Source organism: Castor canadensis, chromosome 7 (assembly GCF_047511655.1).
Source record: "Castor canadensis chromosome 7, mCasCan1.hap1v2, whole genome shotgun sequence".
NCBI lineage: Eukaryota > Metazoa > Chordata > Mammalia > Rodentia > Castoridae > Castor > Castor canadensis.
The window spans coordinates 77912184-77929319 of NC_133392.1; the positions used below are offsets into that span (position 1 = coordinate 77912184).

General features: G+C 41.3%; 1 protein-coding gene across 1 annotated transcript; it reads left to right on the plus strand.

The window, feature by feature from the left end:
- The first annotated feature begins 10 nt into the window (after positions 1–10).
- C7H10orf53 (chromosome 7 C10orf53 homolog) lies at positions 11–16743 on the plus strand. The gene is made up of 3 exons (XM_020160088.1): positions 11–107; positions 15881–16000; positions 16679–16743. Exons 1-3 carry the CDS (start codon positions 11–13, stop codon positions 16741–16743), a joined length of 282 nt encoding a protein of 93 aa, XP_020015677.1.
- Positions 16744–17136: the final 393 nt, after the last annotated feature.

Here is a 17136-nt window from a genome sequence, read left to right on the forward strand (position 1 = left end):
CTGCAGCTTCATGCCCAAGAACGCAGTGGTCACCATGCGCTACGGGCCGTACAGCGCGGCGGGCCTGTCGGTGGAACACCGCACCTTCCGCCTGGAGGGCCTGCAAGGTGGGTCACCTTGCTCCGTAACCATCTGTGTGCCCCAGCTCCGGTATCCTTGTAGTCTGAAACGTCTGCCTAGACCTTCTTCCTTCCTCAGCCCCCAACCTAGAGCCACCTCCTCCAGGAAGTCTTCCAAGAGCCAGACTCCCCAGGGTGATTTAGTATCTTCCCCTGCTTGGTTATAAAAGTGAGAACAAACCTGAGATGTGGGCCCACTGAGTGCAGGCAGTTTACCCACATTATCTTAATATAAAAAATTACCTAACCCCCCTTTATGAATTGGGAAACTTGGGAAATGACAAGTGCTGAGATTCTATTCCTTGATCATTCATTCATGTAGCAAATCCTTATTGAACATCTAGTGTGTGGAGGGGGGACCCTTGTGGGTACTGAGGGATTACCATTGAACAATGCTGTACACACTTGCAGTCTTCCCATTGTTGACTACTAAGTGACAGAGTAGAGGGTACCATGGGAATCTCCCCATAGTGGGCCTGTGACTGTTCATAATTAAGGGAGACTCATTGAGGAAATTACATTTAAGCTGAGCTTTAAAGGATAAGTAGAAACTAACCAGGTAAGGAGAGGTGAGGGCTCTCCAGGCAGGACTGATACCTACGAAAGCCAGCAACATGATCACGTGTTGGAGTTGCTGAATCAGTGAGAGGGGAGGCCACAGAGAGACAGGAGTCAGATCCTGCAGGACCACCAAAAGCTTTAGGCAGGGCTGCTCTGAGAGCAAGTTAGAGCTGCCAAGGGGGGAGGCAGGGAAGCCAGTTAAGGGCTGCCGTGGTGGGCCACAGTTGAGAGGAGAGCCTGGAAAGGACAGCCATAAAGGGGACAGTGGCTGAAAGTAAGAGCTACTGTACAGCCTGAGAGGGTGGAAATGGCAGGCAGGGTAAAGAGGATGCCACCTGGATCCCATCAGGGTTTGCTAGAGACTGCTGAATGGAAATATTTTCCACCAAAACTGAAAACAGCAAAGATGGGACAATTTGGAGGAACATGTTCCATTTCAGACATATTAAACTTCAGGTGTTTGTAGCTTACCTAGGTGGAGGTAGAAAGTCAAATCTGCAGCTCTAGAGATCAGAAGAAAAGTCCAAACTGGAAGTAGAAAGGAATGATCCAGTTACAGGAGAACATTCAGAGTGGAAGAGAGTCCAGGACTGAGACTTGGTGAACTCCATTATACAATCCAAACTAAAGATCTTCCTGGAAAAATGCTATAGGAGTTCAGAGGACATGAAAAATCAGTTTTGGCCCAGCAATCAGGGGAGGCTTCTGGTGAAAGTGGTATTTGAGTTCAAATTTGAAGGACCTCATCTGGCAGAGAATGTTGCTTTCTGGGAGAATGGTTAAGACATTTCTGGTGTAAACAGCTCAGTGTTGGTGTTGGTGTACTAGGGCTGCCAAAACAAAATGCCACAGATTGGCTGATCTCAAAAGCAGAAATCTTATCTCCCTACAGTTGGAAGGAAGAAGTACTTGGTCAAGGTCAAGCCCTGGTTGAGAGCTCTCTTCCTGACTTGCTGACAGCTGCCTTCTTCCTCACCCTCTCGGGTGGGTGGAGGAAAAGGTGAGGGCAGCAGGCAAAGTGCTCTCTTTTTATAAAGCCCCGGTTACCTCCTCAAGGCCCAGTCTCCAATGCACACACAACCCAAGGGGAAGGGAGGACAGTCCAGCGCACAGCAGTGTCTTACAGAGATGCTTAAAATACTGGCACAGCCCAGTAACCGGCTTCTCTTCCTGCCATCACTCGCTCACCACACAGCCCACCTTCAGCTTTTGTCCCCTGAATTCTGAGACCCACAGCTACAGCATTTCTCTAAAGAGAACATGGATCTTAGACAGCTGAAGAGACACTCAAGGTGACAGCTTTTGTATTTCTTCGCTTTGTCCCCAGCCTCCTGACTTCTGTAGAACTTTTTTTGTTCTTTGCCCCAAATTTAGGGCAGCTCCTCCCTCTACATCCTACCTCCACATTTTCTGGCAGGTCAGCTATTTCTTGTCTTCCGATTTTTAAATTGTGGTAAAATGTATAAACTCTCCATTTTAACCATTTCAAGTTTCAACTCAGTGACATCAATTACATTCACAGTATTATAGCGCCATCACTCATCTATTTCAACACCCCAAACTCTATATGCAGTAGTCAATAATAACTGTCACTCCTCCCAACCCAGCCTCTGATAACCTCTAATCTACTTTCTGTCTGTATGAGTTCTAGATATTTCAAATAAGTTAAGCCAACAATATGTGTTCTTTTGTATTGATTTAATTCAGTTAGCATATTTTCAAGATTCACCTATGTTGCAGCACACATTACACTTCACTCTCTTTTATGGCTGAATGATATTCTGTGATAGGTGTATACCAGGCTTGTTTATCCATTTATCTCTTGATGGACACTTGGGTTTCCACTTTTTGGCTATTGTGAATAGAGCTGCTGTGAACATGAGTGAACAGATATCTGGTTGAGTCCCTTTGTTTCAAGGGATTGGAAGTCCTGAATCATATGATAACTGTATTTAACTTTTTTTTTTTTTGAGACAGGGGCTTGCTATGTTACCCAACTTGGCCTGGAACTTGCTATGTAGTCCACATGCACCTCAAGTTGGAGATCCTTCTATCTCAGCCTCCCCAGAGCTGGGACTGCAGGCACATACCACCACGCCCAGCTTCTGTTTGACTTTTGAGACCTTTCGTCGTGTTTCCTAAGCAGCTGACCCATTTCTCATCCCTCCGGCAATGCGTGAGGGTTCCAGCTCCTCCATAGTCCTCCCAACACTTACGATTTTGCTTTATTTATCCCCAGTTTTAATAGGTATAAAATGATTTCTCATGGAGTTGACTTGCATTTCCCTTAAAATTAATGATATTGGGCATCCTTTCATGTGCTTATAGTCTGTCTGTACATCTTCGGAGAAATGTCTGTTCAGATGCTCTGCCCTTTTTTAAACTGGGCTGCTGTTCCTTTGTTATTGAGTTGGAAGAGTTCTTTATAGATTTTGGATACTAGACTCTTAACATATGTATGATCTACAAATATTTTCTCCCATTTTATAGGTTGTGCTTTTGCTTTCTTAATGTGCAAAAATTTTAATTTTAATGAAGTCCAGTTTATTCTTCTTTTGTTGCATGTGCTCTGAGGTTTAAGATACTATTGTCAGATCTAAGGTTATACTCTAAGGTCTTATTTTAAAAGTTTTTTAAATTTCTAGATTTAGATCTTTGATCCATTTTGTAGTTTTGTTGTTGTTGTTTTCAGGACTGGGGTTTGACCTCAGGGACCCAAGCTTGCTAGACAGGCACTCTATCACATGCCTCAAGCCCTTGAGTTAATTCTTGTATATGGTGTAATGTAAGGCTCCAACTTAATCCAAAAGTTATTCATATGGCTATCCAGTTTTCCCAGCACCATTTGTTAAAGAGACTGTTCTTTACCCTTGGAATGGTCTTGACACCATATCAAAATGAACTGGTCAATCATTTACCTCTATCAGTGTGAAGGTTTGGTTCTAGGCTCTCAATTCCATTCCATTTTTCTCTATCCTACCCTTGTGCTAGTACTAACTGTTTTGATTATTGTTGTTTTGTAGTAAGTGTTGAAATCAAGAAATGTGAGTCCTCCAACTTGGTTTTGACTATTCTGGGCCCCTAAAAATTCTGTATAAAATTTAGAATAGGCTTTTCCATTTCTTAAAAAACACTATGAGATTTTTAATAGGGATCATATTGAATTTGTATAATGCTTTGGGTAGTATTGTCATCTTAACAATATCAAGTCTTTAAATCCATGCACACAGGATGTACTTTCATTTATTCAGGTCTTCATTAATTTCTTTCAACAATTTTTGTAGCTTTCATTCAATGTACAAGATTTGCATCTTATTGCAAATCTTGTTTTATTTATTCCTTAGTATTCTATTCTTTTCCTTAGTGTTTTATTCTTTTTAGATGCTATTTTAAGTGGATTAATTTCCTTTTCAGATTGTTCATTGCCAGTGTCTATAAGTACAGTTGCCTCTTTGTGTTAATTTGGTCTCCTTCAGCTTTGCTGACTTCATTTTTAGCACTAACAGGGTTTGTTTTCATTTTGTAGACAGTAGAGATTTTTGGATCATTACAGATCATGCCATCTGTAAATAGAGATAGTTTTTCTTCTTCCTTTCCAATTTGGATGGTTTTGTTTGTTTGTTTGTTTGTTTTCTTTTGTTTTGCTTTGATTTTTTTTGCCTAGTTTCTCTGGTAGGATCCCAATTCTAAGTTGAATAGATGTGGTATAAGCCAGCATCTTTGCCTCATTGCTGATCTTAGGGGAAAAGGTTTTGCTCTATTTGTGTGAGTGTGCTAGCTGTGGGTGTTTCATGTGAATAGGCTTTGTCATGACAAGGAAGCTTCCTTATATTTCTAGCTTGTTGAGGTTTTTGTTTATTTTTTATCATGAAAAGGTGTTGTGTTCTGTCACATGCCTTTTCTGATTGACTAAAATGATCACATGGTTTTGCCCTTCATTTCTACTCATATGATAAATTGCATTTATTGCTTTCATATGGTGGACATCTTGCATTCCTGGGATTAGACCTGCTTGGTCTTGGTACATAATCCTTTTGCTATGCTGGTGAATTTGGCTTGTTAGTTTTTGCTGAGGATTTTGAATGAATATTCATGAGGGACCTTGGTGTATAATTTTCTTACAGCATCTTTTACTTTGGCATCTAGAAAATGTTAGCCTCAGAGAATGAGTTTGCAAGTTCTACCTCCTCTCTTAGTTTTTGGAAGAGTTTCAGAAATATCTGTGTTAGTTCTTTTGGGTGATGTTTACTAATGAAACTATCTGGTCCTGGGGTGTTTTTTTTTTTTTTTGGTAGGGGGGATTACTGATATAATATCTTTACTTCTCATAGGTCTATTCAGATTTTTATTATTCTTAAGACAGTTTTAGTAGTTTGTGCTTATAGAAATTCAACTGTTTTATCTAGGTTGTCTAATGATAACCTAAATCTAGTTGATTTTAGTATCCTCTTGATCTTTTCTTATTTCTATAAAGTCAGGTGTATTGTTCCCTCTTTCACTGTAATAGTTATTTGAGTCTTCTCTCTTTTTTCCTTAGCCAATTTAGCTAAAGGTTTGCCAATATTATTGCTCTTTTCAAAGAACGTTCAGTTCCATTTGTTTTTCTGCTTTCTATTTTATTATCTCCATTCTAATCTTCATTATTTTCTTCCTTCTGCTAGCATTGGAGATGGTCTACTTTTATTTACCTAGTTCCTTAAGATGGACCTAAGTTACTGATTAGAGATCTTTTTTAATGTAAGGATTTGCAGCTATAAATTTCCCTGTGAGCACTACATCTCATGAGTTTTGATATCATGTGTTTTTTGTTTCACTCATCTCAAATTCTTTTTCTGACTTCCCTTGTGAGCTCTTCTTTGAGTGACTGGTCGCTTAAGAGGATATTGTTTAATATGCATACATTATGAGCTTTCCAGTTTTCCTTCTGCTATTGTTTTCTGGTTTCATGACATTGTGATTTGGAAAAACACTTTGTAAGATTTCGTCATTTTTAAGTTTATCAAGACTTGTTTTGTGGCCTTAAATATGGTCTGTTTTGGAGGAGGTTCTCTGTGAACTTGAGAAGAATATGTACTGTGCTGTTTGGTGGAATGTTCCATGTACATCTGCAAGGTCTAGTTAGTTTAGAGTGCTGGTCAAGCCCTCTAGCTCCTTACTGATCATCTGTGTATTATGTTCTCTCCATTATTGAAATCAATGCATCAAAGTCCCCAGAGATTATTGTAAAACTATTTTTCCCTTCAATCTGTCAATTTTTGCTTTATATGTTTTGTGGCTCTGTTCTTACTTATGTACGTGTTTATAATTATTATATCTTCCTGATGGATTGAACTTTGTATTAATGCATTATGTGCATCTTTGTCTCTTAAACTTTTTCTCTTAAAATCTACTTTGATAACAACATAGATACTTACATCTCTTTTGGTCATTATTTGCATGGAATATCTTTCTATCCTTTCACTTTTGACCACTTGGTGAATCTCTTAAGAAATAAATAAGCAGAGGTTAGAGGCATGCCTCAAAGCTGTTGAGCACCTGCCTTGCAAGCATGAAGCCCTGAGTTCAAATCACAATACTGCAAAAAAGAAAAAAAATAAAGCGAGTCCCTTATAGACAGCATACAAAAGGATTTATCTATTATGCTAATCTGCCTTTTAATAAAAAATTTAATCCACTTGCATTTAAAGTAATTGCTAATAGGGAGACACTTCCCTTCTGCGGTTTAGCTGTTTGTTTTCTGTTTGTCTTATATGATTTTTGTTCCTCAATTCCTCTATTGCTGCCGTTTTTGTGTTTAGTTGATTTTTTGTAGTATACCACTTGATTCCCTTTTTTTTTTTTTTGTATTTTTTGTTACTTTCTTAGTGGGTAACTTGGGGATTACAGTTAATATCCTAAACTTTTAACAACTACTTTTAAATAATGCACACTTAGTTTTCACTAATATACAAACACTTTGCTCCAGTACATCTCTTTACCCTTCCTTTACATTGCTGTCACGAGTTAAATCTTTACATTCACTCATTAACATAGATTTATAGAGCTGGGCATGGTTGCAACATGCCTGTAATCCCTACCAGAAGGCTGAGATAGGATGATCACAAGTTTTCGGTCAGCCTGGGCTACACAGCAAGACACTGCTTTTCAAATCATATAGGAAAAATGAAGAGTTAAGAACAAAAGGTGAAGTAATACTTTCTTTTATATTTACCTGTGTTGTCACCTTTACAGTAGTCTTTGTTTCTTCATTTGATTTCATGTTACTGTCCAGGGTCCAAAGATTCCAGCCTGAAGGTCTTCCTTATAGCACATGTCTACTAGTGACAAATGCCATCAGCTTCTGTCCATTGGGAATGTCTTGACTCCTTATTCACTCCTGAAAGATAGCTTTGCCAGAGTCTGCAGTTGACAGCTGTGATGGCGCCCAATTGTGTAGTCAATAGTAATCTGAAGGTTATTGTAAAGTATGTTTTAGATGTGATTAACACTTATCATCAGTAAACCTGAAGTAAAGCAGATTGTCCTCCATAAAGTGGGTGGCCTCTTCCTACCAATTGAAGACCTTATGACAACAAAGATTGAGGTTTCCCAAACAACAAAGAATTCTCAAGATTATAACTTAGAAACCCTGCCTGGGTCTCCAGCCTGACTTCTAAGCCATTCTCTTAAATAAATATGTTTAGATAGGTAGGTAGGTAGATAGATAGAATATCTTATAATAATTTATAATTTGATTTATGGATTATAATGGCATGAAAGCAGCATGCATCCTATAGATACTGCACGTCAAATTTTGAACTTTGCTGTTTTCCTGAGCTAATGATACATGGTGTGATCCTCTCCTGTGATGGTGGTAGTGAGCCACAGTTCACTTAGCCACGTGATCATGAGGGGACACAACTGTGTTAATAACCTATAATGTTTGGTAGATTAGGTGTGTTAAATACATTTTCAACTCATCGTATTTTCAACTTATAGTGAGCTTATCAGGATATAACCATCATAAGTCTCCTATTGATTCTATTTCTCTGGAAAACTCTGACTAATATAACAGAATTTCTTTTTTTTTTTTTTTTTTTTGGCATTTTAAATATACCATCCCACTGCCTTCTAGCCTCCATGGCTTCTGATGAGACATCAGTCATTAATCTTGAGGGCGCACTGCACATGATGACTCACTTTTCTCACTAAGCTTTCAAGATTTTCTGTCTTTGAGTTTTAAAACTCTGACTATGGTGTGTCTTAGTGGGACACTTAGGATCTCTCTGAGTTTATCCTGCTAGTAGTTAGTCAAACTTCTTGGATATGTATTTTCATGACTTTTGATAAATTTGGGGAGTTTGTAGTCCTTATTTATCCAAATATTCTTTTTGCCCCTTTCTGTCTCTTTTCTCCCTCTGCATGTATACGCTGTTAAAGAAGGTGTCCAACACCTTTCCAAATCTCTGTTCATCTTTCTTCATTATATTTCCTCTCTATTCTTCAGATTGGATAAACTCACTCGTCCTGTCTTCACGTTTGCTGGTTCTTTCTTTAGCTTACTCAAATCTGCTGTTGAAAGTGTCTTGTGAATTTTTGAATTCCAGTTATTATACTTTACAGTTCCAGAACTTCTGTTTATTATACTTTCCAACCCCAGAACTTCTGTTTGGTTCCTTTTTAGAATTTTTATCTCTTGATTGATATTCTCATTTTGTTCATATAACATTTTCCTGGTACATTTTAGTTCTTTGTCAAAGGCTTCCTTTGGTTTTTTGAGAATATTTAAGAGAGTTGATTTAAAGTAAGCCCAACATCTGGGATTCCTCAGGGACAATTGCTGTCCATTTTTTCCCTTTGAATGGGTCATATTTCTTATTTCTTTGTTTGATTTCTGATTGTTTTGCTGAAAACTGGTTATTCAAATATTAGAATGTGTTCTGTCTGTAAATGAGATTCTCCTCCTTCCTCAGAGTTTGCCCTTGTCAATTTTCAAAGGTTTGGCTTGTGTTCAGTCCGTGTTTTGACTAACATTTCCTTCGATCCAGAGACAAAAACCTTTCCCTCTTTTGTGTATTGGCTCTGAATGGGTGCTCCTTTGACACTTAGCCAGGCTGCTTGCAATTCTCCTCAGCTGTTGGTTCCTGCTCTCACTGAGCCTGTAGGTCAGACAGTGGTGAAAGTTCAGGAACTTCCCAGTCTTTTCTGAGCATGTGTCCTGCCCTAGGCAACCCTCAGCTTTCTCAACTGTCCAGTATACATGATCACTTTTGAATGTTCTAATTTCCCAAAGAAACTCTCTCTCTCCTCTCTCTGGCTTTTCCTCTTTGGCTTTATGAGCTATATTGCATGTCTCAACTCTCCGGGTAGCTGTGGGTCTTTCATTTGCTGTACAGTATTTTAGGGCTGCTCAATGATTTTTCTACCCTATGTAAGTTCCAAGGTAGGCAAAGACAATTGCCTTTCAACAGCCCTAAAGAAAGCCCACAGATGGGTTAGAACACACAAACACAAGCATTTGCAAATAAGATGTACTCTGCCCTCTCTGGAATTAAGAATGAGGTCCATAGCAGGAATGTGGTCTCTTGTCTTCAAAACTGCCACCAAATCAGGAAGAGGTCAGGCCAGGACAAGTGAAAAATGCCACAAAGCTTTTCTGCTGCTTTAACGTTGCCTCTGCCTTATTGGTGTTCGCATGGCTGCTGTAGACCTTTGATTGTTTCACAGAGCGTTGACAAAGTTGGTTCCGATACTTCTGGTTGTGTTTTGATATTTTTCTGGAGATACAGGAACTGGGGACTGTCTACTCTACAATTTTGTTGATGGCTGCAGACACTTTTAATTATGTTTCTTACTGTTTCCGCAATCAACATGGTCATATATAATCAATTACATCATATGCCAATATTATATTAAAGTAGAATGCATAAGTGAACATTTTCTTAGATGTACAACTCATAAGTGTTGAGGGGAAAAGTCTTTTACCAAGTTGGTTCACAAACCCTATCTCTTTCTCAGTCACCTCCCTGGTCACTTGTCTCCTGCTAACATTCTTGGCACTGTGGCCAGGGAGCTAGCATGAGCAAGGGTGAAGCCCAGGGGCTATGAAGTCCATCCAATACAGTCTTGAGCTAGTCACCATCATTTAATGGCCTTGTGAACAAAATCACAATGAAATATTTTACCTTTCTGAGTCTCAGTTTACTTGTGGGCAGAGGAGAACATGAATCCCTGCCTCACTGATGAGAAATGCATGGAGTGAACATCACCCACACATAGTAAGAACTTAACAGTGTTCTTACTATTCCTGAGGGGGTCCTTGGGAAAAGGAGGGGGACGTGGGACATGTTTGGCAGCAAGAGAGCTGGGCCTCTTCTGGCCTTGGCAACAGGGAGCCAGCAAAAGTTCTTGAGCTGAAGAATGATGAGATCATTCTTTACTTTAAGAGGCCAATTCTGAAGGAAGAGATGTGTGGAGGAGAAATGGGAAAATGAATTACGAAGTTAAGTCAGCAGTGAACAATTATGTTCTAGGGCTTAGAAGAAAGGTAAAAGCAGGAGATTTGAGTTAGGAGTAGTTCTGGCTCTAAACGGCATCTACACGCTGATGAATTCCAAGTGCGTGTTTTTAATGGGGATCTCTCATTGCAGAAAGTCAAGGAGACACCTCATACTGAGTATATTCAAGATTGCCAAACTGGACCCTAATAACACTCCACCCCAGCAGCTCCTGACTGCTCCCCACCTCAGGTCATAGCCTCTCCATTCTTTCTATCATCCCAGGCCAAGTGTTACAGTCATTTCTTCTTTCTCACATCTCCCCCAGCCCTGTCCTCAAAACACTTCCATAATCCAATCCTTTTCACCCCTTCTAGCCTCCCTCCTCCACTCTACTTTCTGCATCCAACAACCATCACCTCCGGCCTGTATGCTTCCCCTGGCCTCCTGATTGGAGTTCCTGTGTCTGCCCTGGTCCCCTGTTCTCAGGACCAAAGCCAAACAACACTGTAAACTTGAATCAGAGGGTGGTCTTCAACTCCAAGAACATCCCAATATCTCCCAGCTCCATGTGACCACCCTGCTAAACTCCATGTGACTTGGCTGACTTCATTCCCTTGTTCCCAGCAGTTACCCTGTCCCCTCATTTACTCCAGCCACACCCACTTCCCGGCTCGAGCTCTCCAGGGCAGCTTCCACCTGGCGCTAAGTCTTTGCTTTGCCTATATATCATAAGGATGGATAAATGTTAATTAAGTAAGTCAATCTACAGGGAGCCAACACTGGCAGCACAGGAGGAGACTATGAAGGAAGCAGGAAAGAGAAGAGAACAAGGGGATGGCAGGTGTTGGAGGTACTACCTCTGAAGGGCAGAGAGTGTTGACAGGAGAGGCCAGAGATGGTGTGATACTGAGGTGGGGGAGAATGTCGATGCACAAGAAGGCAGATGAGATGGGGATAAGTGGCCCATGGATACCAAACTGGTAAGCAAGAGTTATCTTTCCAGACAAAGGAGCCTGTGGCTAATGAAGGACTTAGACCACCAGTATTCTCATACGCTCTGGATGGGAAGGCAAATTGGTCAGTGACCTTGGAAGGCAAATTGGTAGTGTCTATTAAAATGTAACCCAAACTGTACAATCTAGTTATTCCACTTCTAAAAATCTTCCTTATTTAAACAAAATTGCATATACACAGGAGGTGTGCTACTTATGTTTTCCACAACATTCTTGGTGAAAACAAAAATTGGGAAACAACCAGAAAGCAGAATGGCTAAATAAATTGCAGACATGCAACATGTGAAATACAATGCAGTGGTGAACAATAATGCAACAGGCTATGTATTCACAGGTCTGGGTCACCACGACACAGTGTTAAGGGAGAAAGCACTTCCAGGGAAGTGATCCCACTTCCATTGACAAAGACAAGAGAGTGGGGAAGAATTGTGATTTTAAAGTTTTTGGCCTTTTCTATAATTTCTAAGCTTTTTTTTTTTCATTTTTCTTTTATTATTCATATGTGCATACAAGGCTTGGTTCATTTCTCCCCCCTGCCCCCACCCCCTCCCTTACCACCCACTCCACCCCCTCCCGCTCAACCCCCTCAATACCCAGCAGAAAAAAAGTCATGAGTCATTACCTTTATAATCTGATAAAAATTTTGAGATCTAAAATGTTTTTTCCAGAAAAAGTGTTTTCAAGAAGCCAGAAAGAGCCAGGTGTGGTGATGTGTGTCTGTAATCCCAGCACTTGGGTGACTGAGGCAGATGGATTGTGAGTTCCAGGCAAGACTCTGTCTAAGGAAAAGAAAAGAAAGCAAGAGAAGAGGGGAGGGGAGGGGAGGGGAGGGGAGGAGAGAGGAGAGGAGAGGAGAAGCAAGAAAGAAAGAATGGTTGGGAGATGAGACTTGATGAGCCACCAAATGTGTGAATGGCTTCGGGACCTTGGAGAGGGCAAGTTGTGCAAAGAACATAGAGCAAAGAGTCAAGGCCACCAGCACAGGCTGCCTGCCCCAGGAGGGATGGGAACGGAGTGTTTAGAAAAAAATCCAGGGGAGCATTTTTTGTGGTTCAAGGAGACTTGAGGATTGCAAGGTATCAGCAGGTGGTTGATTTGTAAAGTAAGCTCTGTGTATCGTGCTTGGTAACTCATCTAATACTGACTGCCAACATGCACTGAGGCCAGTGACAAGGGCCAGGGTGTTAATAGCAACAAAGCAGGGAACATTTGCTCCCCCTTCCTGTCCCCCACCCCTCCCGGTCACTTTAGACCCATCACAGCAAGCAGGTCTATTTGCAAGCCCTCTGCTGTGAAATCTGCATTTGAATTCTGTGTGTTACTTTTTAAAAAATCATAGCCTTTTATCATTTCCCGAATCCCTGCTGTCTTTAGAAAGATGCCTGATCTTTTCTGAACTTACCATGCCTTAAGCAATCTGAGAACTCTTGTTCCTTCTTTATTATCCATGAATTATAATAGCTCAGCAAAAATAAGTGTCTCCATTATGGCCTCAATACTGATGAAGCTAAACTAAGGCTTAACAAAGAGTTATAAGTAATTGCCTGGCCACCGTTGCTCCGTGCCTGCTGTACTCTAGCCTGCCAAATGACCCACTCAAAGGAACTGGAAGGAATTGAAATGGACCCTTAAAAATAGAATCCGTCCTTATTTAGCTAAGATACTCGAAGTGCCATTCTCCCAACCCTAGCTATGCATTAGCTGCACTCATTGAAGGCCATTGGTTGGCATTGTGTCTGTGCTAAGTAGAAGAGGAAAGCAATCTGTCTGTATACCTTGACTTCCTCCCCGGCAGCATTTAAATCCTCCACAGATGGTGCACAGTTCTACCAGCATGGAGAGGACAGAGCCACTCCCACGTCCCTTCCCTTCACTTAGAACCCCCTTGAAGAATGAGGTGCCACTTCAAAGAGATGCACATCCTGCGGGTGGTCTTCCAGCTTCTGGTTGATTTATGCTGGAGCCTAGCCACTACCTCTGCAGCCTTTTCTTGGGGAGTATATTTAGCTGACCTTTCTTTGAGGAGACAATCCCACATCAGCTCAGAGGAAAACCTGAGTCCTCCATGTTGAGCAGTGGCATTTGGATGAGCTGCAGGAATTCCGGACTTCCTTCTTCTTTGATCCCTTAAGCCTGCACTGGCCACCCCACGGCCCGGCTCAGCAAGTCCTGGACTAATGGTGTCCTGAGGCTGAATGTATGATGTAGATCTTGCAGCAATTATCACTCTAACACAAATCACTCTGCTGCACAAGAGTCGCTGGGCATGCTGGTGGTGCCCAGCGTTGTTCTGAGCCCCTTGCTTTAGGGAGCCTGTATTAACAGCAGGCACCTGGAGGAGGGGCAGCGATGGGCTCATGGTCACATCCTTTACAGACCACAAAGCCCCTAGAAGGCAGAATGTGAGAGAGATGGACAATAAGAGAGTGTCTTCCTGTGGGGGCTCCATTTGCTCATAGGTGCAATGGAACCTCACTATTCACCACCCCCATAGGGCAGGTTATTTTGTGGATTAAATCCTGCTTCTAAGAATGATGTTATCCCCATAAAATAAACTCCAAACCCAGAGGCTTGCAGGAAGAGGACATTAGCAGGCTGCATGTGCTCACCTCCCAGGGTCTCTTCCTGCAGGGCTGCCCCCTCCACACACACCCCATATCTGAACCCTCATTCCCTCCAGAACTCCGCAGGCCTGAGAGAGCTAGCTTGGGTGTTGATAGCAGAGCGGCAGTGTCTTGTCCCCCACCACTGTAGGGTGCGAGGTGGAAATGGGACTTTTTGTTCCTGATTTCTTCCTGTCAGATTGAAGCCTGTCTCCAGGACTGCCTTCAGACCATATAAAGCCAAAAGTCATGGGCACCAGGTTGTATCCCCACTTGCAGCTGCTCCCTTCTGAGGGGGCACCACTCAGGGACCATGTGAGCCCAGGAATCTTTGCCCGTGGACTGTCCTCACATCTCTCCAGACAATCAACTGCCGTTCCAAGCATCTCGACTGCTTCATTAAACAAGTCATTGGGCCACGCTGAGTGCCTTCTTCAAAGATGTTTAAGAATAAGACACTTACACAGGATACGATGACACAAATATGCCAAGAAAACAATGCGTGAATTCTTTAGAGAGAGGCGTTATCTGACAAAAGTCAATTAGGGCCACCATTGGTGCCCCAGGAGCGCTGTCTTGTTAATGGAGATCCTGGCTGAGTCTTTCTGAAGTTTCTTTCCAGAAGTGAAATTAAAATCACACAATTAAAATGCTCACAGTTGGGGCTGGATGTTCTTGAACTGATTGAAAGATGAAGTGGTGGACAAGCCAACATTTTCAAGCAGCAATTGTCTCTGTAATTAAATGCAATTAACTGACAATAAATGTCTGTTTTTCTCCATCTAAGACTGATTGAAATGCTAAGACTTTTAAAAAGAAAATGGCCCCATCTGATTTCTCTTTCTATCTTAAACAAAATTCTCATCAGACTGCCCAAGGTGGTGAGTTGGCACACCACCTGTAAGGTGGAAGTTCAGGGTTAATATTCCAAGAAAATTGGGGGAAACCATGTTGGAGAAAAATCAAGCACTGGGCTTTTCAATGCGGATTATTTCTCCTACGTCACACACACTTGCATTTCCACAAAACCTAACGGCTTTTCTGTGCCTGGTCTCTGAGAAGGAGCCTTGAATATATAGATAACCAAACTGCACACTCCAAAGGTAAAAATAAAAAGTCCATTAACTTTTTTAAAGAACATGTTTTTCTGATTATTACAGTCAGTCTGAAAAATGCTAAAAGATTAATGAGGAAAAGGGTTTCATAAAGCAAGATTCATATAGAGAGATAACCACTTGATGTTTTTCTTTTTACATACATGTTTTAATTGATACTGGATTATATATTCTTAATACTGTATTATACATATTTGTATCCTCATTTTTTGTTTATATTGGAAGTATTATGCTTTCTTTTTTCTTTTGTAGTACTGGGGTTTGAACTCAGGGCCTCATGCTTGCTAAGTAGGCACTCTACCACTTGAGCCACTCCACCCGCCCACAAGTACTCTTCTCAGTATTTAAAAAGTTCTTGAGCATTTTTAAGTGTCCAAATAAAATCTAATCACATGGACATCCCACTGTTTACCTGACCATCCTTTTATTGTTAGACATGAAGGTTATTCATAGAATTTTGTTATTATAATAACCATGAAAAGGACATTCTAGTAAAAAAAAAAATCTACCTGTATTTCTGATTTTTTTTTCTTTCAAGTGCAATTTTCCTGGGCCAAAAACTAGAAACACATTTGAGGTTTTGGTTTTAATGCTAATTGCCCTGTAGAAAGGCTACAAATTTATAATACTTTCATCAGCAGGGTGAGAAGTTGCCCAATCCCCCAAGTGCTGGCCAACTCTGAGCATGGAATCTCTGCAATTAAGCCTGTGGAGAGCCAGAAGCCATCTCCTAGAGAAAGGTCATTGCCTAAAGATCTTCTGGGGTAATTTAGCATCCAAGACTTGAATTGCTCAGTTGTCTTGCTGTGCTTTCCAGCCAAGGTGAGGGCACATAGGAGCCAGTTTCAGGGAAGCACTCACCAAGTGATTTAAGTGATAGCCATGAACAACCAGGAAGAAAATAAATTGCTGTTGTGCGTGAAGGTATGTACATATCAGGTCAATCTGGTGTCTGTCCCCATGTCACCCACCTCCCTCTCCATTTTCTAGCTGTGTTGGCCAAAGATGGGCACAAGGTCATCCTAGAGGAAATAGAGTACTGGAATGTGGTGGAACTCTTGGTGAATGAGGAAATCGTCTTCCAGTGCAACATTAAGGACTTGGAGTTTGGTAAGCCCAGAAGCAAAGGTTCCACTTAGCCCTTTGCCCCGTCTGAGGAGTCTCCCCGATTCTAGTTGAAATGGTCAGTATATCATGCCTAGATTCAAATTGGGTTTTTTTTTTATTTTAAATTTGTACTAAGAGACCTGTACCCTATGGCATGTGAGGAAGAGCATCCTAAACCACACATGGTAAAGGGCTGTCTGTCACTGCTCTTCTTTCCAGAATGCTGGAAACAGAAGAGAAAAGAAAATGAAGTTAAACCCTGGACCTCAAATAGATGATGGAATTTAAGGGTAATGGGTTTGGGGATTTTTTTTGTTTTGGTTTGGTTTTTTTGTACTTTAATAATGTGTGTTTTATTATTATTTTCTTTCAAAGTGATTTTTATTCTATTTATCCTATCTAGACTGACTGAGACAATTTGAGTCGATATGCCTTTAGCACGTGGCATTATTATCAACGTTCTAGTGATTTCTTTGCCCTAGAGGGCTTCTGGCCTGGCAGGCTGGCACTGTGCCTGCTTCCCTGTGCTCAATAGCAAGAGCTTTTGCAATCCACAGACTCTATTAAAACAGACTAGTTAACATTTTACATGCCTGGAGCCTTTGAAAATGTACTCTGGGTGGAAGCCCAACATCAAATTGTGTATAAACCCGGCCAAAACAAAATTTTATGTTTCCCTAGGAGGTGATGGTAAACTGGACCCACTGTGCAAAGCTGCCAGGATTGCAGTGCTAAATGCCTACTGATCTCCTTGTGGAACAGACAAAGCGCACATCAGCTATTCCTGGCCAGTCTGAGATGCCAGTACTGGGGGCTTTGCGGGCACATGGTCACTGAGCTCTTCCAGTCAGGATAAGACGGTACCACTTGTCCCTTTGCCTATACTACCTCAGGTATCCATCCCATCCAGCTGCACAATAATAAAACCACAGCACTGGCAGCAGCTTTCAGTCTCAACCCATAGGGAGAGCTGTCTAATATCAGATACACACTGAGCTGAAGGAAATAATAAAATGCAATCTAATAACAGAGCGCCATTTCTTACTAATAACGCACAGTTGCCAGAAGCATTTGACATTCCATTCTACAGTGGGTGCAGAACTAGAAACAGGTAAAATTAAAGAGGGTTGGGGGCGGTG

Bases quoted from the DNA above. Each gene is read 5' to 3' on its own strand.
- C7H10orf53 (XM_020160088.1), top strand. From the start codon at position 11: ATGCCCAAGAACGCAGTGGTCACCATGCGCTACGGGCCGTACAGCGCG. The intron at 108-15,880 runs GTGGGTCACCTT...TCCATTTTCTAG, and splicing joins CCGCCTGGAGGGCCTGCAAG to CTGTGTTGGCCAAAGATGGG. The intron at 16,001-16,678 runs GTAAGCCCAGAA...ATGTTTCCCTAG, and splicing joins CATTAAGGACTTGGAGTTTG to GAGGTGATGGTAAACTGGAC.